General features: G+C 38.4%; 1 protein-coding gene across 7 annotated transcripts in view; it reads right to left on the reverse strand.

Moving 5' to 3' along the window:
• Nucleotides 1-21,758, reverse strand: part of mcf2l.2 (MCF.2 cell line derived transforming sequence like) — a 152,728-nt gene that overhangs the window by 15,534 nt on the left and 115,436 nt on the right. For 3 of the 7 annotated variants that reach the window (XM_031902050.1, XM_031902049.1, XM_031902052.1), the window contains exons 21-29: nucleotides 21,546-21,671; nucleotides 19,814-20,035; nucleotides 17,323-17,415; nucleotides 17,131-17,209; nucleotides 13,864-13,936; nucleotides 9,871-9,977; nucleotides 6,092-6,187; nucleotides 1,833-1,922; nucleotides 466-537 (exon numbers count right to left, since the gene is read on the reverse strand). In XM_031902050.1, the coding sequence (XP_031757910.1) occupies nucleotides 466-537; nucleotides 1,833-1,922; nucleotides 6,092-6,187; nucleotides 9,871-9,977; nucleotides 13,864-13,936; nucleotides 17,131-17,209; nucleotides 17,323-17,415; nucleotides 19,814-20,035; nucleotides 21,546-21,671 (958 nt within the window). The remainder of the gene's footprint in view (nucleotides 1-465; nucleotides 538-1,832; nucleotides 1,923-6,091; nucleotides 6,188-9,870; nucleotides 9,978-13,863; nucleotides 13,937-17,130; nucleotides 17,210-17,322; nucleotides 17,416-19,813; nucleotides 20,036-21,545; nucleotides 21,672-21,758) is intronic. The other 4 variants (XM_012963327.3, XM_002937839.5, XM_031902051.1 and 1 more) reach the window with 4 other exon arrangements.

A 21,758-nucleotide genomic window follows, 5' to 3' on the forward strand; every position in this document is an offset into this window, starting at 1 on the left:
CTAGAATTTTTTTCTGTTTGTTTAAGATTGCAGCTGCCATTTTAGCTTGGTCCTCATTGCTTCCTGCTTGCAGTTTAGCTGTTGTAGCTCAGATTACACATTCTTAAGGGTGGGGGGAGAGAGTTTTATGGATTCTTATGGGAGGGGGAGCAGGAGAGGGGAGAAAGGAGAGATCTGTGCAGACTCTGGCCCCAGGAATGAAGGATTTTTCTGATTTTTCCTTCTCCTTTAAGCAACTGAGGAAATAGGGATACTCAGCTGCTCTCTCAAGATTCTGTTCCAGAGTTCCCCATTGCAAGAATCCACAATAGCTTGCAGGCCTGTTTTTACAGTACATTCTTACAGAACAATTAACATAACAAAGTAAAACATAAACTTAAATTGAACAAGCAAGGCAAAAACAACAAGCACATCAACAGGCACAAGAGGAACAAACATATGCATGCATGCCATCTATACTTATACCTTCGAAACCAAGGGGGGTTGGGTCACTCTTTATCTCATGTCGCTTTGCTTTCACATCAGGGCCAAGTGGACCTAAATTAAGTTTACAAATATTCACACTATTTTAAAAAACCAAAAACAGAAATGTGCAAATGCATAAAAAAAAACCACAGTAAAACATAGGGGCTGATTGACCAGCTATCTGTACATTTTACTAAGTAGTAACAATCTTTAATACGTCTGTCCCATAAGGTGGCCATATACGAGCAGATTTAGGACCTTGAGGCCGATTTGGCAGCTTATCTGACCATGTATGGGGCCCCTCAACAGATCAGATGTTGATCAGGCTTAATTTATTCTGTCAGATTAAAGTGGACCTGTCACCCAGACATGAAAATCTGTATAATAAAAGTCCTGTTCAAATTAAACATGAAACCCAAATTCATTTTTATATTAACACATCCAAACCCATTATAAAGGCATTTAAAAATCACAGCTGTCAATCATATATTGCTTGCCCCGCCTCTATGCCTTAGGCATAGAGGCGGGGCAGACAGTAACTTTAGCTTTCCATTCAGCACTTCCTAGATGTCACTGCACATCTCACTTTTCCCCTCCCTCCTCCTTATCTAACTGTGTAGCCAGTGCATGGGCCTGGGCATCAGGCCCCCATTCTATCACATAAATAAGATTTTGGCATGATACAAAGCTTGCCTTAATAACAGTGTCCACAAAATGGTGCCTGCCTGCTTGCTTTGATTGAGTAATTCCAAGACGGAAGGAAACAAGATTTATATTATTTATATAGAGTAAGTAAAGTTTATTTTGCTCAACTAACAATATAGAAAATAATTTGGACTTATTTCTTAGGGTGACAGGTCCGCTTTAAGGACCGCAATGGCTCATTGATACGGTCTTCTCCGACTTCTCACATCGTTGCAATGGCCCTAGGGCCAAACGATCGTATTGGCATGATATCACCCACCCAAGGTGGGCATATCAGGGAAAAGATTAGCTTGTTCGGCAGCCTCACCAAATATGGTTTATATTAACACAAGGAAGTCTGATCTCATGGATACTGGAGATACCAGTTTGTCATGTCTGCTGAACCAAGAAAGTAAAAGCAGCACAGTAAAACTGTAACAATTGCTCTGTTTCTCTTTCTCTGTTAGATCTACATCTAAGAGCACTGTAAACTGTCTTGAAATGTTGCTGCCTGTCTGTAAACAGTCACACTAGAAGTGTTAGACCATCTGTATGTAGGTATACTATGTGCAGCTATGCATGTGCTTTATATATAGCCAAATGTTGGTAAATGAACACTAGAATCTTATCATGCTGCTGAATGTTTTAAGCAGGTAAGGATCAGGTGATCCTAATCATAGTACCTTTTGTACGAGTAGGAACTTTAATAGATGTTGAGCTCACAGAAGAAGCTAGGGAGAATCGCCGAGTAGATTCTTTCTCCTGAGATTCTGCTTTTTGAAACACAGTGGCAAAGCAAGTATTGGTTAGCAGCAAGTGATTTAAAAAAATGAAGGTTATGAGGGAAACCTATTTACAATGAGGAAAGCTGGAAGAATGATACTAGAGGGAAATGATTTTGTGCATTAGCCAGATAATATATAACTCTAACCAATCAAAATGGTTATATCCTTGTACAGCAAACATTCAGGAAAAACTTACAAATGTTTAAAAAATGCTACTTAATTTTAGCTGAATGTTAATGTACTTTCTTAATAAAGAATGCTATACAAAGTTCTATGATGGCCCAAACCTAAGGCCTGTAAACCAGAGGGCTAGAATCTGAAGAGACTGTTGGGAATTCTGCTAAACAACCATCTTCATATGGCCAGGCTTAATGGCAATGACAGGGATCCAAGACCAACTTTAGGCAACTTTAGATACAGTTCTCCTTTATTACTGACAACCTTATTCTTACGTGCATATTGTAATGGTGCCACACATATCACAGATGTACACAAAGGCATGCAATGAAATTAGAAATAATCACCTATTGAGTTCTATCCAAAAACCTAACACTTAACCGAAGTTTTTGGCAGAAATTATTTTTAAATACAGAGATACTGTATACTGAAAATAAATGAACATGGCAAAAGTCTGCCCTGGTCCAGTAATACACAAGTAAAATAGTGAAAGTTAACTGCTGAACTTTGTCTCTTTTATTACATAATATAGTGGAACCCCTCTTTTATGTTTTTCTAGGGGCCTCAAAAAATTTACCTACAATCCATGAATAAAATAATGCAGTTTGTGTGCACCAGGCTGCAAAGAAAGGAAGTCTTTTCCAAGAATATGTACTTTGTGGGTATGTAAAAGTAGGGTTCCACTGTATTACCACTGCAAACTTTGTGATACAATGCAGTACATAACTAAACACCCAGCACAGAGGGCCTACATAAGTGCATTATAACGAAAAGCAGCTTTCACTTACAGCAGTGTGAGTTTGAAGCAAAGAGTTTGAGTTTGAGTTTATTGCAGTGTGAGTTTGAAGCAAAGAATTTAAATTTTTAAAAATTTTATGGTAGTAGTGCTATAGCAAGTTTCAGAACTTGTTTTTTTAATAGTACTATCTTTATGTCCTCAACAAGTTCATTTCGAGAGTCTTAGATAATATGTACTGTATTCAATGAACAGAATATATATTATTTGGGAATGAACTGAATTTGAATTTTTCCGAATATTACATGAACCCAAAACCTAACTTGCACAATCATATTTTGATCTAATAAATGGCATCACATGTGAACAAAAATGGACACATTTAAAGGGCAGATTTATGAAAATGTGAGATTAGAGCTCACCATAGAAAAAATCACCCACTTTCTAATGATTCTTATGGGAAGTGTATAGTGCTGGGCGGTATGACCAAAAATTTATATCACGGTATTTTTCAAAATTATATCGGTATCACGGTATTTGACGGTATTTTTTTTTCCCCATGCATGATTAGGTGACCACCCCAAACACCCGCCACCCGCACCCCCCCGCCACCCCAAACACCCCCCCATCCGCACGCAGCCCCCCCACCCGCACGCAGCCCCCCCACCCCCCATCCGCACGCACCCCCCCCACCCCCACGCACCCCCCCACACCAAACACCCCCCCCACCCCAAACACCCCCCATCCGCACACACCCCCCCCACCCCACCCCACCCCAAACACCCCCCCATCCCCTTCACATAAATATAACCCCCCACCCCACCCCATCCCACCCCCCCAAACACAACCCCATCCCCTTCACATAAGTATAACCGACCCACCCACAAACACCCCCCATCCCCTTCACATAAATATAACCCCCCACCGCACCCCCCCCAAACACAACCCCATCCCCTTCACATAAGTATAACCCACCCACCCCCACCCCAAACACCCCCCCATCCCCTTCACATAAATATAACCCCCCACCCCACCCCCCCCAAACACAACCCCATCCCCTTCACATAAAATATAATTACTGGCCAGGCACCCCCCGACAGCTCACATTGGTATCCGACTCTGAATGCGTCCTAGCGATGGCGCTTTTTTAGAGTGTGCGCGCTGACGTCACGTGCGCGCTGACGTCACGTGCGCGCTGACGTCACGTGCGCGCTGACGTCACGTGCGCACCCGGAAGTATTCAGCACACCGGTATGGGGGTATGTAGAAAATTCATATCGGTTTCAAAAAAAAAAACGGTGATCGGTTTTTACCGGTATACCGCCCAGCACTAGAAGTGTATTTATCAAAATGGTGAACTTTCACCCATTGATAATTTTTTTGTGGTGAACTCTAATTTCACATTTTTATAATTCCATCCCTTAGTTCTTGAGCTCTTTGAAGTCAAATAAGGGTTTGGATTAGGTTCCTCAACACTTATGATTCGGCCAAATATGAATCCTGCAAAAAACATCAGTGTTCAACTGAATTCTGGATTTGGTGAATCCTAATAATATACATAATTGGCTTTATATTTTGTATTCTTTGTGTGCTTAAGTGTATAATATTTGTCAGGATGCTTTCCAGCATTTCATAAAATGGTATGCCATTTCAGCTGTGTTACCTTCTATCATTCTGTTTGATAAAGGTCTCTCATAAACAACACTGAGTTGTTGAATATTAATAAGGAATTCTGTGTTCTGCTTTCTTTCTTTTTATTTATGACCTCCTGGCAAGCCAAGCTGTTTGTCACTTTTTTAACCACATAATACATTGCCATGCAGAAAAAACAGTGCAGTGATACAGGGAACTGCAGCTGCAATTACAAGGTCAACAGTACATCAAAACTACATTTCTAATTATCTATTTTTTCCTTGACTGAGCACATTGTAAAGATAATAATGGCAAATCGGCATGTTGACTATCAAAACAATGAGGCACCAGGGCAGGTTATAGTAAACAGAGGTAAGTGCCCATGTTAGTGGTACAAACAGTACCAAGCAAATCTTGGTTCAGACATCACTAGATCTAAAATATGTTTTTTAATAATTGATATACATCTGATGAACTGCCTACAAATGCATATAAAATGAATGTGGAGTCAAAAAAGCTTTAACTGTTAATATCTGTTAATATCTAACTGTTGATGGAACAGGAAGTGCAAGGACAAAATGAAAGAGGGCAATGTTAATACAGCAAAAGCTTCAATGACTCATAATGTTTAGGCAGTGGGTTATTTTCAGAGCTCAGAGGATGTCAGATGTAATAGTTCTACCTGCTTGCTGTGGCACTAAATAAAATAGCACTGTGACATTTGTAGAAACCCCATATTCTTGGATGGGCAGTGAGTTATGCATTTCAGAGGAATGGCAAGCGTATATGTATAAGGCAGTTAAATATAGTACCTTAATCATTTTTGGGGTTACTATATGCCCTATACATATTTGGCAGATATCTGTATAGGGCCCTCAGGCAGGCCTACCGGACCAATATCTAGACAAAAATCGTCCAGATGTTGATTGGGCAGGTTTAAAAATCCCATTAAGGCGAGAAGCACATCAGCTCATTCATGCAGTCAGCCTATACTCCATCAATGTGATCAATCTGATATCTCCCACCTGGATCCACTTGTCTGGCGGATATTTCAGTGTATGGCTACTTTAACTCTCTGTTTTGTTTAGCAACTTTTATGTTTAGTACAATAAATGTTTGTTAATGCTTAAGTTATTTCTTTACAGAGCTTTAGCTGTACCCCTTAGTGTTTGGATAGCGCCAGTCTGGGAGGTCTGTAGGCCAGAGGAGGTGGGCACCAGTGTAACACTAATTCATCATAAACTTAGCCTCATCATAAGTTTAGTCTCTATCTGCACTGAATGATGAAATGAAATGATGCAGCAAATTCAATAATAGTATATAGACAAACCTCTTTCCACCCTGTTTATTAAGAGGCACTATCATTTTTAGATATTTAAATAAAATTAAAGATTAGGAAACATTGGCCGATAAAATGTTCTGACAACATACTCTACATGGGGCTTTATTTCTGCTCTCTTCTTTTTGTTCTAATGGAGAATTGATTTATTTTCACAACACTGAAAAAGGAACGCTACAAAACATGAGCTGAGATGTCGATGGGACATGGAACATGGATTCTGAAGACATGGACGCCTAGGAAAAGACATCAATGTGCAAGTGCTCATTTTACCTTTGTGTGGAGCTCTCCGATTGGAAAGACCCTGTAATGTGAATCTTTTTCTAGCAAGAGCTGAGCGCTCAAGATTATGACTGGCAGGATTATCAGCTAGGAAAGAGGGAAAGGGTTAGAAGGAATGTTGTAAGGTTGAAAGGTTAGAAGGGTTAAAAAGCGACGTGCTAATGATTTTGGCATCATTAATGAAGGAAATTGAAACTTAAATCAAGAGAAATCTCTTTACTGTACAAAAAATTAAACGTGGTGACATGCGGGTTGTAAGTAGAAACAGCTACTTGGTTTTCTTTTAATTTTCTTTATAAAACATAAAAACTATGCCACACAGCATCTTTTTATGTCACAGAGTTCAGAAAAAAGCTTTAGGGACAACTGAACAGAAATAACTGAACGGAACATTGGCCTTACCCACGCTACTCACTTCCTTATTGCGTAAATGCAATCTATCTTTTTACTGCTGTTCTTAACAATACATTTATGTTAACATCATATAAAAAGATTTATGGTACAATATCAAAATATACAGCGCTCCGACTCTTAAAGCATACCTAAGCACTATACTCTACATATTTTATGTGTATATATAAGCTTGGGCTGTTTTGTCTGTCCTCCTCCCTTTCATTTTCTGTTAGGGTTGTCAGGGCCATCAGTAACATTATGCCACAATCTCTGCTCCCTAGGCCATGGGCAAGGTTGCATTTTAAAAGACATATAAACCCCACACACAAAAATGTAATCAGTGAACAGCCTCTTTGAAATCTTTCAATACCTGCCACTCTGGTTGCCCAGAGATTAATAGTAAGGTTGCAACATCTTCTAAATCACTTAGATTTCCTTCTCCTTCTGAAACCCATTCAGCCTCCTGCCTCAGGAATTTGCTTTGATTCCTGGCTTGTGGGCATGCTCAGTTGTTCTAAGCTCAGATTACTAAACACCCCCCCCAGTCTAGCAGCCAGTGAAGAGATGGCATTGCTGGTTCCCAAAAACTCAGCACCAGCTGTCTGTTTCACTTTTTTTCTCCCAACCAACTCTCCTGAGCTCAGCTTTACCATTACAGCGCTCAAACAAAGCAGAACTTTTATCAAAGACAATTCTGCCTGCGTGAGCCTGTATTCTTGATGAAATGTATGCTGAATAAGGGTATTTGTGTGTGTATGTTGTTTGCAGATTTAAATGTATCTGATTATGTATCAGAGGAAAAATGGAGACACGTACAATATAATCTGCTGGTTTGGCCTTTTTTGGTCAATTTGCACAGACAATGCTCTATGTGGGGTTTATTTGAGTATCTGTTTTTAGAAACCATTCTGCTTATTCATTACACCAAAGTGTCAGTGTGATCGAAAAGAATAAAACTAGTCTGCCATTCCTTCCCATCAGCAAATGTATTGGTCATCTAGAAAGCACAGGACCATGTCTCCCTCTCACTAAATTTGTTACTTTCCATCTTTTCTGCATGCCAAACAAATGGATTAGTTGATCCAAATGCTTGTGGTTAAAAACAATTCTCCACCAGTAATAACAGTTGACTCTCCAAAAACTTTCCTCAGACACTTTAATGGCAGCTTAAGCAAAGCAATTCAGTTTACCAAGATTCTTTTATTATAGCCAAAAATACATGCACGGATACATATGGGGTAAATTGTAAGTGTAAGAGTCTTCTTAGAGCTTCCAACCCATGTCAGTAGGAGGCAATCCACAGCCAGCCACAGTCACACATCCTTCTAGTATACATACAGAGCCCATGTACTTTTCATCGGGACGCAAGTGCTAAAGCACAAAGGGGCACAATAGTGTGCCCCTTAATGCTCATCTAACAAGCAGCAAGGGAAAATGCTGCACTCTACACCTAATGCCAGACTGAAAACCCAGTGTCAGGAGGCGTAGACCAGTCCTGTCTTTACCACCTTACCCAATGAACAAAAAGACACGTGGCAATTCAGTAACCCAGGAGACACTGCCTTCTGTTACATATATTACCCCTAAAATGCACTGGGTCCACTGATTTTTAGAATGAAAATACAATGTTGCTGTATCTGCACAATTGCAAATTTAGGGTGGAGAAAGGATGATGTTGAAGGCATATATTATATATATACATATTATATATATATATATATATATATATATACACAAAAAGATATATATGATATATATGTACAAAAAGATGCAAGGTGCTTAGGGCATTAGTGCCATCATTCATAAACACTAAATAGCAATAAAGGGAGCTGCACTACCAAAAGAGCTACAGGTTTCTCATAATAGCCCTAGAACTAAAGAGCTAAAGCATCAGAGTTGGTCTCTATGCAATAGTTTAACTTTGGGGTAATATATACGAGCAAAATCGATGTTCCATTCATGTGAACTTTGCAAATGACTTAAATGGGGGACTTAAATGAAGCCATAGATAATAATTATAGTGTTCCTGTACCTTTGTAAACACATATGGTACATTATTATATAAAATGTCTAATCATAAAAGGTAGGTATAACAATTACATAATTAACTGCTTTCAAAATTTGCACTCTAAACAAATGAGTAAGAAATACTGTGAAAACAATGCATAGAATTTTTTAAGGTGATTAGGAAGCAGGATCATCACAAACTGTGCTTAGCACAATTTAAGCAAATGGAAGAGAAATGCCGTATATGCAGGTTGCTCACCTTCAGCTTGACAGTCGTAATATTTACAATTACAAAGACCACTGTGGGCATTTACTGGCAGTCAGAATCATAGAGTCCGGTAACGCCAAACCTGCCACACAGCTATGCATTTGGTTAACAGGTATGGGTGAATAGTTGCTTTTTGGGAAGTTGGGCTAAAACATTTAAGGAGAAAATGGTTATGGGTCCTAGAAGTTAATAGTACTCCTTTAACATGGTTTGGTTCAAGATGGGAAGGTGATATACAGGAATAGAACTGCAGTTTCTAAGTTTCATTGTGCTTCATTGGCTGAATTACTAGAAAAGTCAATTACTTGGGCCAATGAGGTTGCTGGCAGGCTGAGTGCTTTATTGATTATATTGATTGTGAATGTGAAGAAACTTCTGAACTGACCGTCACGCAACTTGACTGATCTGTTTAAATTAGTAATTATTCTAAATGGGGTCATGGTACAGATTCTCCTGGAAGTAATCACTGAAACTTCAAAGAGGTAACATTCATCCTGCCTTTCAAGTTCTATTCTGTACAAAAGAAAGCTACTGTACATCTGGCTTCCTACTTTTAAATCCTAAGGGGGACTTAAAAAAGTTGGACCCTACAGCCAAAGCTATGAGCCATAGGAAATTATTCAGCAAAAGTTTTTTAGGGAATTTTTAGGGAACCCAACGACTTTAAAAACATGATCTTTTCAGCAAATATGTGCTCTAAAAGAGCACATAAGTCAGGACCCAATTAAGCTCTCTACATCCCTGGGACCCCCCCAAAAGCCCCTGGGTGTGCTGACCCTTTTTTCATGCCCCTGTAACAGTGTTTCGTATTAAAGCAGCCATCGTTTGTGTATCTGTAAATGTGTTTCTCAAAATCAAGAAGGAAGTTTTACTACACAGAGCAGTTAGTTTTTTCAGTTAATTATAAGGGAGCATATAAACATATGAAAGCACCTCTGTAAATAGGCAAACAGTCATTTGTACATGACAGCTTCTGGACTAAGACAGCCTATCTGAAATATTGCAGGCAAAAAGTAGTCCTTCAGAGGAGCCTTTTACTATGATAAAAAGTCCAAAACTTTGATGTATAAAAGGAAATTTTAATCAGCATTTTATACAGTACCTTTCTTTTGTCTTCCAGTTGGACTAGAAGTCCTGTTCTTCTTATTGGACACTTCAAGACTTGGCAATTCTCCTTTGTTCTGGCTGTTACCTGAAGTCTTATTGGACCTTTGGAGTGAGGGTAACGGCAAAAATGTTAATTTAAATGGTTGTTAATAATTTATCTTAGAAAATATCTAAAAATAATTACAGAGACCAAACAACTGAAGGGCACTTGTGAATAGCCGTCTAATGGAAAGGTCCAATGGGTCATGTGTGGATTACAAACTAGGCTACTGGTTTAGATTTAGTTCTATAAAGTAACAACTACAAACGTTGGGAAACTGCCATGATGAAATCCCATTCTGAATTATCGAGTGTGGTACTGAAGCATAGTTGTCACCTAAAGAGTAGCTGGGATTGGTGAACAACATAATATATATGTATTTTATGTATATTTATAAAGCAGTCATTTATTATAGGCAACTTTTCACTGGCAACTCATTTAATTGGTAATATTACTGTCATATGCAACTCTTTTAGTCATTATTTGCACCAAAGTATTTCAAAAGAATTAAATCTAAATAGAAACAGCAACCAGGACAATGCATATTTCCTACTTTTTATAACTTTTTAATCTGCAATAGATGCTACTACAGGCTAATATGTGAGACACAAAGAAACTAAAATTGCTTAAGGGCAGTGGCACGTGGGGAGATAAGTCGCCCGCAATAAATCTTCACTACTGCCGGTGACTAATCTCCCCGATATGCCATCTCACCAGCAAGAATCTAAATCGCCGGTGGGATGGCATACGCATTGCTGCAGTTTTCCGAAGTCGCCCGAAGTTTCCTAGCAAGGCAACTTCATGCGACTTCGGAAAACCAAAGCAATGCATATGCCATCCCCACCGGTGATTTACATCCTTGCTGGTGGGATGGCATAACGGGGAGATTAGACGGCAGCAATAGCAAAGATTTATCGTGGGCGACTAATTTTCCCGTGTGCCACTGCACTAAAGGGGAAGTGATGTATTGAGCTCAAGGCGCATAAGTACTGTAGGACGCACCATAAATAGCAACAGATGACAATATCATAAGTCTGAAGTTTAGCTAAAAAGTGCTGAATATTCACACTTAACTACCGACTTTAAAGGAGAAAGAAAGGTAACAACTAAGTAAGCTTTATCAGAAAGGTCTATGTAAATACAGTCATACGCACTCACAGAAACGCTGCACTGACTTCTCTGTCAATAGATTTCTTGTGTCTGTAATTCATGTGCCAGAGACAAGCAGCTCTCTGCTCTCTCCCCTCTCCGGCTCCCCCCTCCCTCAAGAATGCCAAGAACTCACTCCCCCCCTTAGGAATGTGGATCTGAGCCAATCAGCAGGAAGCTGACTCATAGGGGCACATTAACTAATCCACGAACATCCGAAAAGCGTCCGAATTCGTCTTTATCGTAATGATCAGTATTTTGCGATTTTTTTTCATAAATTGTCGCGACTTTTTCGTAGCCATTACGACTTGCTCGTAAATTGTCGCGACTTTTTAGTAGCCATTACGTCTTGCTCGTAAATTGTCGCAACTTTTTCGTAGCCATTACGACTTGCGCGAATTGCCGCGACTTTTTCCGTAGCCTTCGCGCCGAGTACGAAAGTTTCGGATTCATTCAAGCTTCAGTATCATGACTTTCCTTGGGCCAGGTTGGAGCTGCAGAGTGCCATTGAGTCCTATGGGAGGCTTCCAAAATCATGCAAAGTCTGAAAGGTTTGCACGCCATTTATGACCACTCAATACGAAAAAGTCAATTTGCGCAAGTCGTAACGGCTACGAAAAAGTTGCAATAATTTACAAAAAAGTTGTGACGGCGACAAAAAAATCGCAAAAAATACGAAAAAGTCACAAAATGATCGTTTCAATACGATTTTTTCCCATTCGGGATTCGGATTTGTGGATTAGTAAATCAGCCCCATAGTCTAACTAACTGAGCATGTACACTTGCTCTCGGTGCAGGAGTGAGGCATTATGGGAACCTTCTTTACAATGCTCAGCATTTTTTCTGTTTGGCTTCTGATCACCTGAACAGGTGAAATATGGGGAGACTTAAGGTATGCCTGCAGCTTGAGATTAACTCTTTATTAGCCTTTCCTTCTCCTTTAATGATGCACTAAATAGCAAAAAAGCATTTAACCTAATTCTCAGTCTAACTAACCTTTTACTTGTGGAGACAAGTATTCAACTTTACTGGTTAATCAGTATAATGATTAAATTTCTACTGCAGTCCTGGACCAGTGATCCCTTACTGTGTTTTTCTAAATATGTGAAGGAAAAAAAAAACTACAGTAGGTGTGCTGAATCCACACTTCAGTTTGGCATTCAATTTATTTTTATTTAGATGAGAACTGAGTACCTAACTAAACTAAATCCAAACCTTTAATCTCAGTTAACTTTAAACAGTGGAAAACTGAAGGTCAACATGGTGTTTGATAAGGAATTTTAAAAAAGCAGGGTATCCCACATGCTCAGCTCATGTTGAATAGGGATTGTGATGAACATACTTTTTGCCTACTGTTTAAATAGTAACCTCCATATGTAATAAAAGGCACCAAGTTTGCCCAGGAGCAGTAATCCATAGCAACCAATCAGATATTTGCTTTTTAAACAGGTGACAAGTAAATTCTACCTGCTGATTGGTTGTTATGGGTTATTGCTCCTGGGCAAACTTGGTGCCTTTTATTACATAACCCCAGAAAACTGATGATACTCCATGTTTGGTTCTTGCAAGGTAGATAATTAGATTACCATTATCCACTCCGTTTAGAAGAAGGGAGGTTCCATTTAAATATTCGGAAAGGATTTTTTACTGTGAAAGCTGTGAAGTTGTGGAATTCCCTCCCCGAATCAGTCGTACTGGCTGATACATTATATAGCTTTAAGAAGGGGCTGGATGGATTCTTAGCAAGTGAGGGAATACAGGGTTATGGGAGATAGATCTTAGTACGAGTTGAACAGGGACTGGTCCAATTGCCATCTTGGAGTCAGGAAGGAATTTTTTCCCCTCTGCAGCAAATTAGAGAGGCTTCAGATGGGATTTTTTGCCTTCCTCTGGATCAACTAGTAGTTAGGCAGGTTATATATAGGCATTATGGTGATGGACGTATGTCTTTTTTCAACCCAACTTACTATGTTACTATTATACAGCACCCTCTGTTGTGAATGTTTTGTTAACAGCAGGGACATTTTTGCCCCCTAGTGCCACCTATGGGATGTCGCCCCCCCCCCACATTCTTAGTTTTTTTGCATCAGAGTGCACTATAGAGCTCTCTGCACCAGAAGAGCTGAAATTACAATTAAAAAAACTGAGTTTCAGCTCTTGAAGTGACTGGGAGTGGCTTTTTGCCTTATGCCAGTACTCCTATATGCAGTTCAGCATAGGCTCTAATCATTGCTGAAAAAATGTGGTATATTGCCCCCTTAAAAAGTCAGTTAACAAAAATGGGCAACATTGAAGGTGCAAGCTCCATTTTTTGTACTTTTCACCATACCATTATTAATTTGCAAGTGGTGTGTCTCTTTGTATGCAGCACTATCTGTGCCTGCCAATGCTGCATACAGGAGTGGTTGGAGATGGGTGTCCCCTGGAATCCCTCTATATTGTCCAGTACTTACCACCTGCTTACTGCAAGTATTAAGCACAGAGTTCTTTTGAGCTGAGTAGCGCTGTGCTGGAAGTGTTAAGCTCAACTCTTTAGTCCATGGGGTTCTAATGGCCCAGCTGGGTATAAGCCTTAGTAAATAGGCTCTTTAGAGTGCCATTAGATGTTGGGACCATTTACTAAACTATATGCTAATCAGACATAAAAGTGACAAAGGAAGAAGCAGAGACAGACAAGAATATGTGAATGAGATGGGTAGATTCAGCCATGTTTGGCTACCCTAGATATCGCTATTTAAAAAGTTTTTTTTGTATATTCTGCAAACCATGGGCAAGTTACCAGTGATAATTTGTTGTTACCTGGCAATAAATGAGGAGTTCATTGGTGCGTGGTATACGCTCTCTGTGATCCTTTGATGTAATTGGCTTGCTTCTATAAAACAAAGGTACAATGTCAAACAAAGAACGTATTATTTACTCAATCGGCTTTATGACCTTTCATTTCTTTTTAAATAAACACTATTAAAATTACTTCCAACAGCAAGTATTCAGATACTCTCCCACATTACTTGCTTTCCACATGTAGTGTTCCAAATGATGTGAACTGCATCTCCCAGCACCCCTCAGTAGTAATATATGCTGCTAAAGAATTGTGGGAGACATAATTATTGTTGGGTTGCAGGTGTCACACCTCTGCTCTACCATTTGACATGCTTCAGCAATGAGAAATTACCATCTCTTTTGAGGATTTGTTGTGGACTTGAACCTTATAAATAATAGATTGGGCAGTAGGCTGGAGTCAAGACAAATAACAAAGCATACATTTTCTTATTAGTTGAAGGTTGGGCTGGGGAGGGATAAAGGATTTTGCAAGACAGATAAAATAATTGTTTCCAGTGGGGTGTGACACACACAAACATAGAATGCCATTTATAAACATTCACAGACTGTGAATCAATAACAACCACCCCTTAGCTGCCTCTTTATTGTCCACGTCAAATTGGCTTATAGCTAAATTCCCTTTATTATAATGGTCCATCTCAAGTTGACATTTATATTTAATAAGTACTAAGTATATTGTACCTGAAAAACATCATGTAGCGTATAAAAAAAGCACAGAGTTTTCTACAGGTCTGTTAACCCATAGCAACCAGTCATGAGTGGCCTTAAACAGTGGACCAATAAATGATAACTGCTGACTGGTTGTTATGGGTTGCTTGATCTGGTACAGACACTGTATCCAACACTCCCATTTCACACTAGAAAAATGATGGTACTTATGTGGCGTAATCATTAAACCTAGTTATTGCTAAAGTGAGACTATGGAATAAAGACAAGAATAAGTTCCAAAGGCTAATTACAGGTTTCACTGTGTTCTATTGGGCACTGTGCATAGAGTATAGTTTTGTGTTATTTTTTGCACAATCAGAATAAAACCCTATTTTTACTATTGTGGTCCACCTACAAAATGTACACAGAGAACATTTGTAAGTCTCATGTTGCTATACATGAAAAACCATTCTGTAAAATTAAATTGTTAACATGTTGATACCAGCAGGGTATTTAGTATGCTGAACACAAAATCATTGCCTTATAATAATGACCAATGATATAATGTCTAATCATATATATTAACAAGCATGTTTCACTACATGCTAACATTTTAGTTTTGCTCATTATGAAATATGAGGGTAAAGGTTTTGGCAACCTTTAATCTTTAGTTTCCCCCAGGAGGGTTATGGCTAGATAGATTTGGGGTCTTTATTACAGTTGGGAGGGGAAGCTGGTCTCTTGACAGTTCAGTGCTTGTGAAGGGGATATCAGGATTCCATTTATAAAAATGGAGGCCAACATGTGCCCGGCGTCTTTTGGTTCCCCCGATTTGCTGGATGTGGCGTGTTCTAAAGAGCCCAGAAAGCAGGAAAGTTCCAGTTAGAGAAGTGTTGGGAAGATATGTAATAGCTCACTCTAGAAGCGAGAGGCAAGATCAGGGCATTTAGCAGAGTACTCTGAGGCTCCAATGAGGAGGCCAGTAAGGGCTAGTACCCTGTGTTTTCAATGCATGCTGCCAGACTCAGGCTCATGAATAGGAGATTCCTGGAGTAATACACCACTAAGAGCTTCACCTAGAGCTGGGGACTAGTTCACAGATCTGTGAGTACAACCTTGGGGTGTTGTAAATGCTACAGCTATGACTATCAGTAACAACTGATTGAGAAAACATTTGAATCATTTACTGATTTGATTTAACAAACTGAATTAGCACCCACCAAAAGAAACTGTATACCATCTATCCAATAAGGAAGTTATCTGTTTTTAAGAACCACTAGAACCCAAGTTGTTTGATAGACTTGTTTGGTGGTGGAATACAGTGTGGGTGACCTCTCCTCCAACAGCACACTGAAGACCCACATTAGAAAAGAGTTACATGCAAACATACCTACTGGGCTTTGCTGCGAGTTGAGTACAAAATCAACGGGTCTGAAGTAACCTTTCTGGGGTAATTCAGATATTAGGTAATCCCATGCCCAAAAACCCGCTAGACAAGTTTTTTTTTTACTACTACACTGATAAGTGAAACAGCATTTTAGGCTTACCCATCCAACACAACCCATAAACACCAGGGGCATTTTAATTCACGTGCTGACCTGCTGTGGCCAAAACAACCTACTTCTAGATCAATCCCTTTTCCTGTCCATGAACTGATACTGCCCTAACTATGTACAACTGTATAGATGGCCATACACGCTACCATTGGTTCGTAAGAAAGATCATTCGTCCACTGGAACTGGAACTGGATCGTCAGACATTCAGGTAGAAACAAAGAAATTCTTTACCCCTATATGACAATTCAGAATTAACTTTACAATGTTCGGCCACCTTCAAAGGTGTCCAATCAAAATTTTCCGTACAACCTAATCGACAAAATTACCAATATTCAAGGCTTTTGCCGATATCAGTCACTTTGTCTCCTACTATACACACACCAATTATCAATATATATGCATGTATAGCCACCTTAAGGTATGTTTAAAGTGGAAGTTCATTTTATTTATCAAAACTTATCATTTTGAAATAGTACACCACAACTAAAGACTTTTTTGGTTGCTTTATATATTATACTGTGTACGTTTCAAACAAGAATTTACTTTATTTTATACCCTCTCAAAAAAGCTACAATGTCAACTTTGTGAAATATTTACATTAGACAGGTTAGTCGATACATTTCTAAGCTGCTGTAGCTGTCATATTTAACCAGTTCATAAAATTGTAACTCTGTGATTCACATAGGACTTCCTATTTTCATAACAGTCTTTCAACTTGGTAGAGAAGAATGCATGGCAGAAAGTTGCTCACTGTCAGTAAAATATCCCTACCGCCCCCTTTCACCCATCTAGCTGATACTGATACATTTTCATACACATAAAACGCTAATCAAACCCACATTTTTTTGCCAGACAGTATTTACAAAGTGTATTCTGAATGTTCACCTGGGATAGTCACAAACATGATTTTCTATTATCAGTGCAACATTTTAATTATCATCATCCAGAAATGCTTTTTAGTCACTAAAAATATTACTATTTTCAGCCACTTTAAATAGGGAAAAGAGTGCAAATGTTGTACCTCTGCAAGCTTCCAGTTGGCCTGTAAGGACTTTTCTGATTTCAGAAACCCAAAGGTTTTTCAGCTCAATAGTTGATGCCTACATGAGAGAAAAGTAGGATTAGTGAAGCATTGTGTCCTATTGCTTCATAAGGATTGAATTACCTGTAGGAAAAACATAAATGACTGGGCGATTAAATAAACATATGGTACCTGAATAATGTAGACTTCTTCTCTGCCATTGTACCATACTTCAAACTTCTTGTTGTCCCCTTTAACATTTTCAGTGATGCCAACTGAACTCATCTAGTAACAGAGGGCAAATGGTTATTCTCACAATTATAACATGCAGAAAGGGACTATAGGGTTCTGAACCCCAAATTGTACAGCAAGTTGTTTTTATTTTTCAATAAAGGGTCACTAAAGGAACATTAAAGGAACACAAAACAACTTTCCAATATTTTAATGAAAACAAAATTAAATCACTGGGTGGTACCAGTTTGCTAGTTCAGCCCCCCTTCCTTGGCTAAAATTGGTTTCCTTATACCCAAGGCCAGTATGCTTCTTTTAAAAAAAAACAAAAAAACTTACCAGCCTGGGGTACTTTTCAGCCAAACACCACGCTGCCATCTTCTTACCTGCTCTCTGGTGCATGTACAGTACAATAACATCCAAAAAATTACTATTCTTCTAATGAGCCCTCCCAGGGCAGTGAAAGATACCCAGGAGTAGGTGGATAAGGTGCACCAGCATATGATAGAATGCAAGCAATTTGAACCACTAGAGGGTGCCCAACAAATATGGGTTCTCCTTGATTATATTAAATGTATTTGTAAATATTATTGCTTTGGAAAGCAATAACTATCCATTTCTATTCTCTGCACAGCTTGTTCAGACCACTGGAACAGTATTATTGAAGTCAACTATATTACAGACAAGACTCCTGTTTTCAAAATTCCCTTTCTTTTATATGTTCTGAGGATGTAATGAAAGAATACGCAAGAGGTATGGATTTGGCCAAATTCGAATCTTGCTAAAAAAAGGCAGAACCCCAAACCGAATCCTGCATTCTGTGCATCCCTAAAGAAAATGGAGTCTTGTTAGAAGAATAGCTGACTTCTTCTACATTGTTTCAACAGCCAGGACAAGCCAAGCAGAGAAAAGAAAGGACCAGCCAGATCTGCTTTTAGTAGCAATAATACAACACAAGTAATTTTGTTGTTTTTAATTTATTTATTTTAATTTTTCATGGTTGTCTACTGCAAATATTAACAGCTGAATGATGTTTAATTTAGCTTTTCTTTAGATGACACTGGCTGTCTATCATGCTGTTTATACTGGGGTGTATGGCTCCAAGTTACATTTCGGCTCAGGTGATATTAACTCTCCAGGTAGAACTACTGACTGCCATCCCAGCTGAATAATGTTAGTTATTTAGTTGTCATGATTTCATATGCACCTTATCCTATACTGTATGCTATATAATGTTTATTGTATAGAATTTCATTCCTCTGGACCATAAGAACTTGCCTATAATTATACAAAAGCTGACGCAAATGATGTACTGATAGGAAGGGCTGATGTTACAAGAGAATTGCATCACTAAAGAAAGGAAATGTGATGCAGAGAATCAGCAAACTGATAGGGAACGATTTATAAAAGGTCTTGGTTTAGAACACATGTTTCTGTTAATATTAGGGGTATAATCTAGTCATCCTTAAAATAAACTTTGGCCCTTCCCTCACCAGGTTTGCAACCTGCAATCTCATATCACCCAACCCAAATCCCTGCTTATACATTTCTGATTTTTTGGGGGGCCCCACCACCATAAGCATTTATCAGTAACTACTGTTTTTTGCAGTATGAGGAATTAAAAATACCATGAATGCATATGTAAAAATGGTTTTAGTCAGAGCTATAAAACATTGAACTAAATATCTGTATTTCTGTCTAAATATTTGTGGGATACATTCAGTTACAAATGATTATGTCCCACAGAGACTATGAAACAGAGTCTCCTAAACAGCAGAAGACGCTATTTTTGATTTGTAACTCAACTGTTATTTTAACCACTTGACTGCCATGGTTACTCTTCAATTAATTTACATGGTGGAGATTGCTGGCAGGGAAGGGGTTATGGAAACAACTATGCCTAGTTTAAATTTAGTTAAATCTACATCTATGAGATTAGGAGCAGTCTTATTCTGTTGACCAGCTGCACATTAGTAAGGTTTTGTGTGTCAAAGAAATAGCTACTTTGTGTACTATGTGTAAGTCAGTTAGCTACAAAATAATTTACACTATGTCCAAATGCCTTTAATGTCTTTATTTGTTCTAAAAATGTTCTTTAATCTTATGAAAGCTTGAACATTATGCAACAGTGCCAACTTTGAATAGACTCCATGGGTCTGTGTCTAGACAATTATCTTTAACTTCATCAAAGGCAGTCATCTCTGGCTTATACATATAAACTCAAATATGGATAAAACATATTTTGAACTAGACTTTTCTCTGCTATAAGTAATGCCAGCTGAATATATTTTCCTAATATACTGTACAAGTTGGGTATTCCCCTTTTAAACACAACAGTAACACATCAGAAGGACCCTTATGCCGTCTTTGCAGAAAACAATATATGGAATTATGTTATAATATTTAAAGCATACAATCTACTGCCAGAGAATAGAGACAGACAAGTCATTACCTTTAAAATATGCTTGAAACTGTAAGACTGAGATTTTTCATGTCCTTCACTGTTCTCTTCCCTCTTCTTGCAAAACAGTAGGGCCTTAGCATATAAAAAGAGATGCCGTTGCATGGGTTTGAATCGGGCCAAGTCTTTTACCTTGTTGTGCCCTTTCTTGTGATCAGTCCACACATTAAATGAGCCCTGCATAAGCAGCTTACCAAGGTCGTTCAGATCCCCCTAAAAACATAGATTCATTAGTAGGCATTAAGAACAGTAATAAGAGCTACATGGTGAAAAGCTAGAAGGCTGACCAAACTGCTTAAGTAGCAGTTGCTTAAAAACCAATTATGATTTTGTATGTTGAAAACAGTACCCTTATCCAATTCAGAAAACTGGGTATAGAGAAAGTGCCATAATTACTGCATTCACAGTCATTCACAGTAGTAGGTCTGGACCTACTCTTATACTGTACAATCTTTCGTGTCACAGGCTGACTTAAGCCACCTGACCCATACATCATCACTCCTTGCAAAAATTCATATTTTTTTGCAGATGCAGAGAATACACCATATGTGTATGTACTGGCCCTGAGCAAGTGGGTGTTGAGAAACCCAGGAAGTCTGGTGACACCTCCCAAAGCTAAGAATAGCCATAGTGACTGGAATAGAGAACTAACTACTGTAAAAGCAGAAGGCAGAGCAACAAAGTTAACATGGTCTATTCTTACTGCTGCCTTAAAATCAAATAAGTACTATGTTTACCTTCCTTTGTCCTTTAAAAGATCAGGAACAATAAAAAGTACAATATTGTATTTACATTTAAAGAGATACTTACACCAGAAATGAAACCTTTTTTTACATATATCATAACATTGTCTTTGCATGATATTTATAATTTTGCCATAAAAATATGGACCCTATGGTTTTTCATTACCTATCTGATCCCCTGTGTTCCTCTAAGAGGAGGCTGACATATTTGTGCAGCAGGAGTCCAGTAGCATTAGAAGCTATAACTGACAGGTTGAGAAGGGACAGTCAGTATCACTTTAATGTTTCTATCTGAATATCCAGATACTACAAACAAACAATTTCTTGAAAACAAATGTCCTACTTTATATGAAAAAGATTTCAGTCTGTAGTCCTGTAGAAAGCCATAAATGGCATTTGACCGCTGTTTATCTTCCTGTGTAAAATCCATACCAATTGTATTCTAAAGAGCTAATCTGTTATCTACTATGTATATTAGTGTTTTTTTCCCTATTCAGTTTGAATGGTTCATACCATGGCTACACAACAACTTATTTATATAAACAATTTAATTTACCAGTGCAGGGTAAGTACATTATTTTTAAGTTGGTGCTACTGTTACATTTAAGTAATGGTCAAGGCCTGATTTTTTCAAGTTACAGACTTGATAAAATGTTTCACTTCAGCAGAGTTTTATTAATATTTAATGAAAACATCTGTAATTATAGTATATTATTATTTCCTGTCAACAGCAGCCAAAGTACAGTAGGTGAATGATTGAAAGACAAACAACAATAAAGGGCAGAAGACGCAATGGTGCTTTATTTAAAGGTATGGGGGGAAACCTGGCCTGAGCAGCATGTGTCTAGCCAAGAGAATGAAATTGTTTGAATGTAAAAGATAACTGTAAAATATGGACACCTTTGTCTGACCAAATGTACATTAATTGGTCTTTGATTTGCTGGAATAATATGAATGCATTCAAAGACAATTAAACTTACCTCATATCCTGTTATAGCTATTTGGTGCATTGAGTCATTCACTGACTTAATTATGTCCAACACTGTGGCAAGTGCTTCTTCTAGTTCAGCTGTCCCTTCAGAATTCTTACTGCATTTCAACATTTCCTAAGCAACAATACCAGGAATATAAATGAAAAGGCATGCATAAAAACCTAAACACCATGTTACAAATAACTGGAACCGCACATTAGT

Source organism: Xenopus tropicalis, chromosome 5, assembly GCF_000004195.4.
Source record: "Xenopus tropicalis strain Nigerian chromosome 5, UCB_Xtro_10.0, whole genome shotgun sequence".
NCBI classification, from domain to species: Eukaryota; Metazoa; Chordata; class Amphibia; order Anura; family Pipidae; genus Xenopus; species Xenopus tropicalis.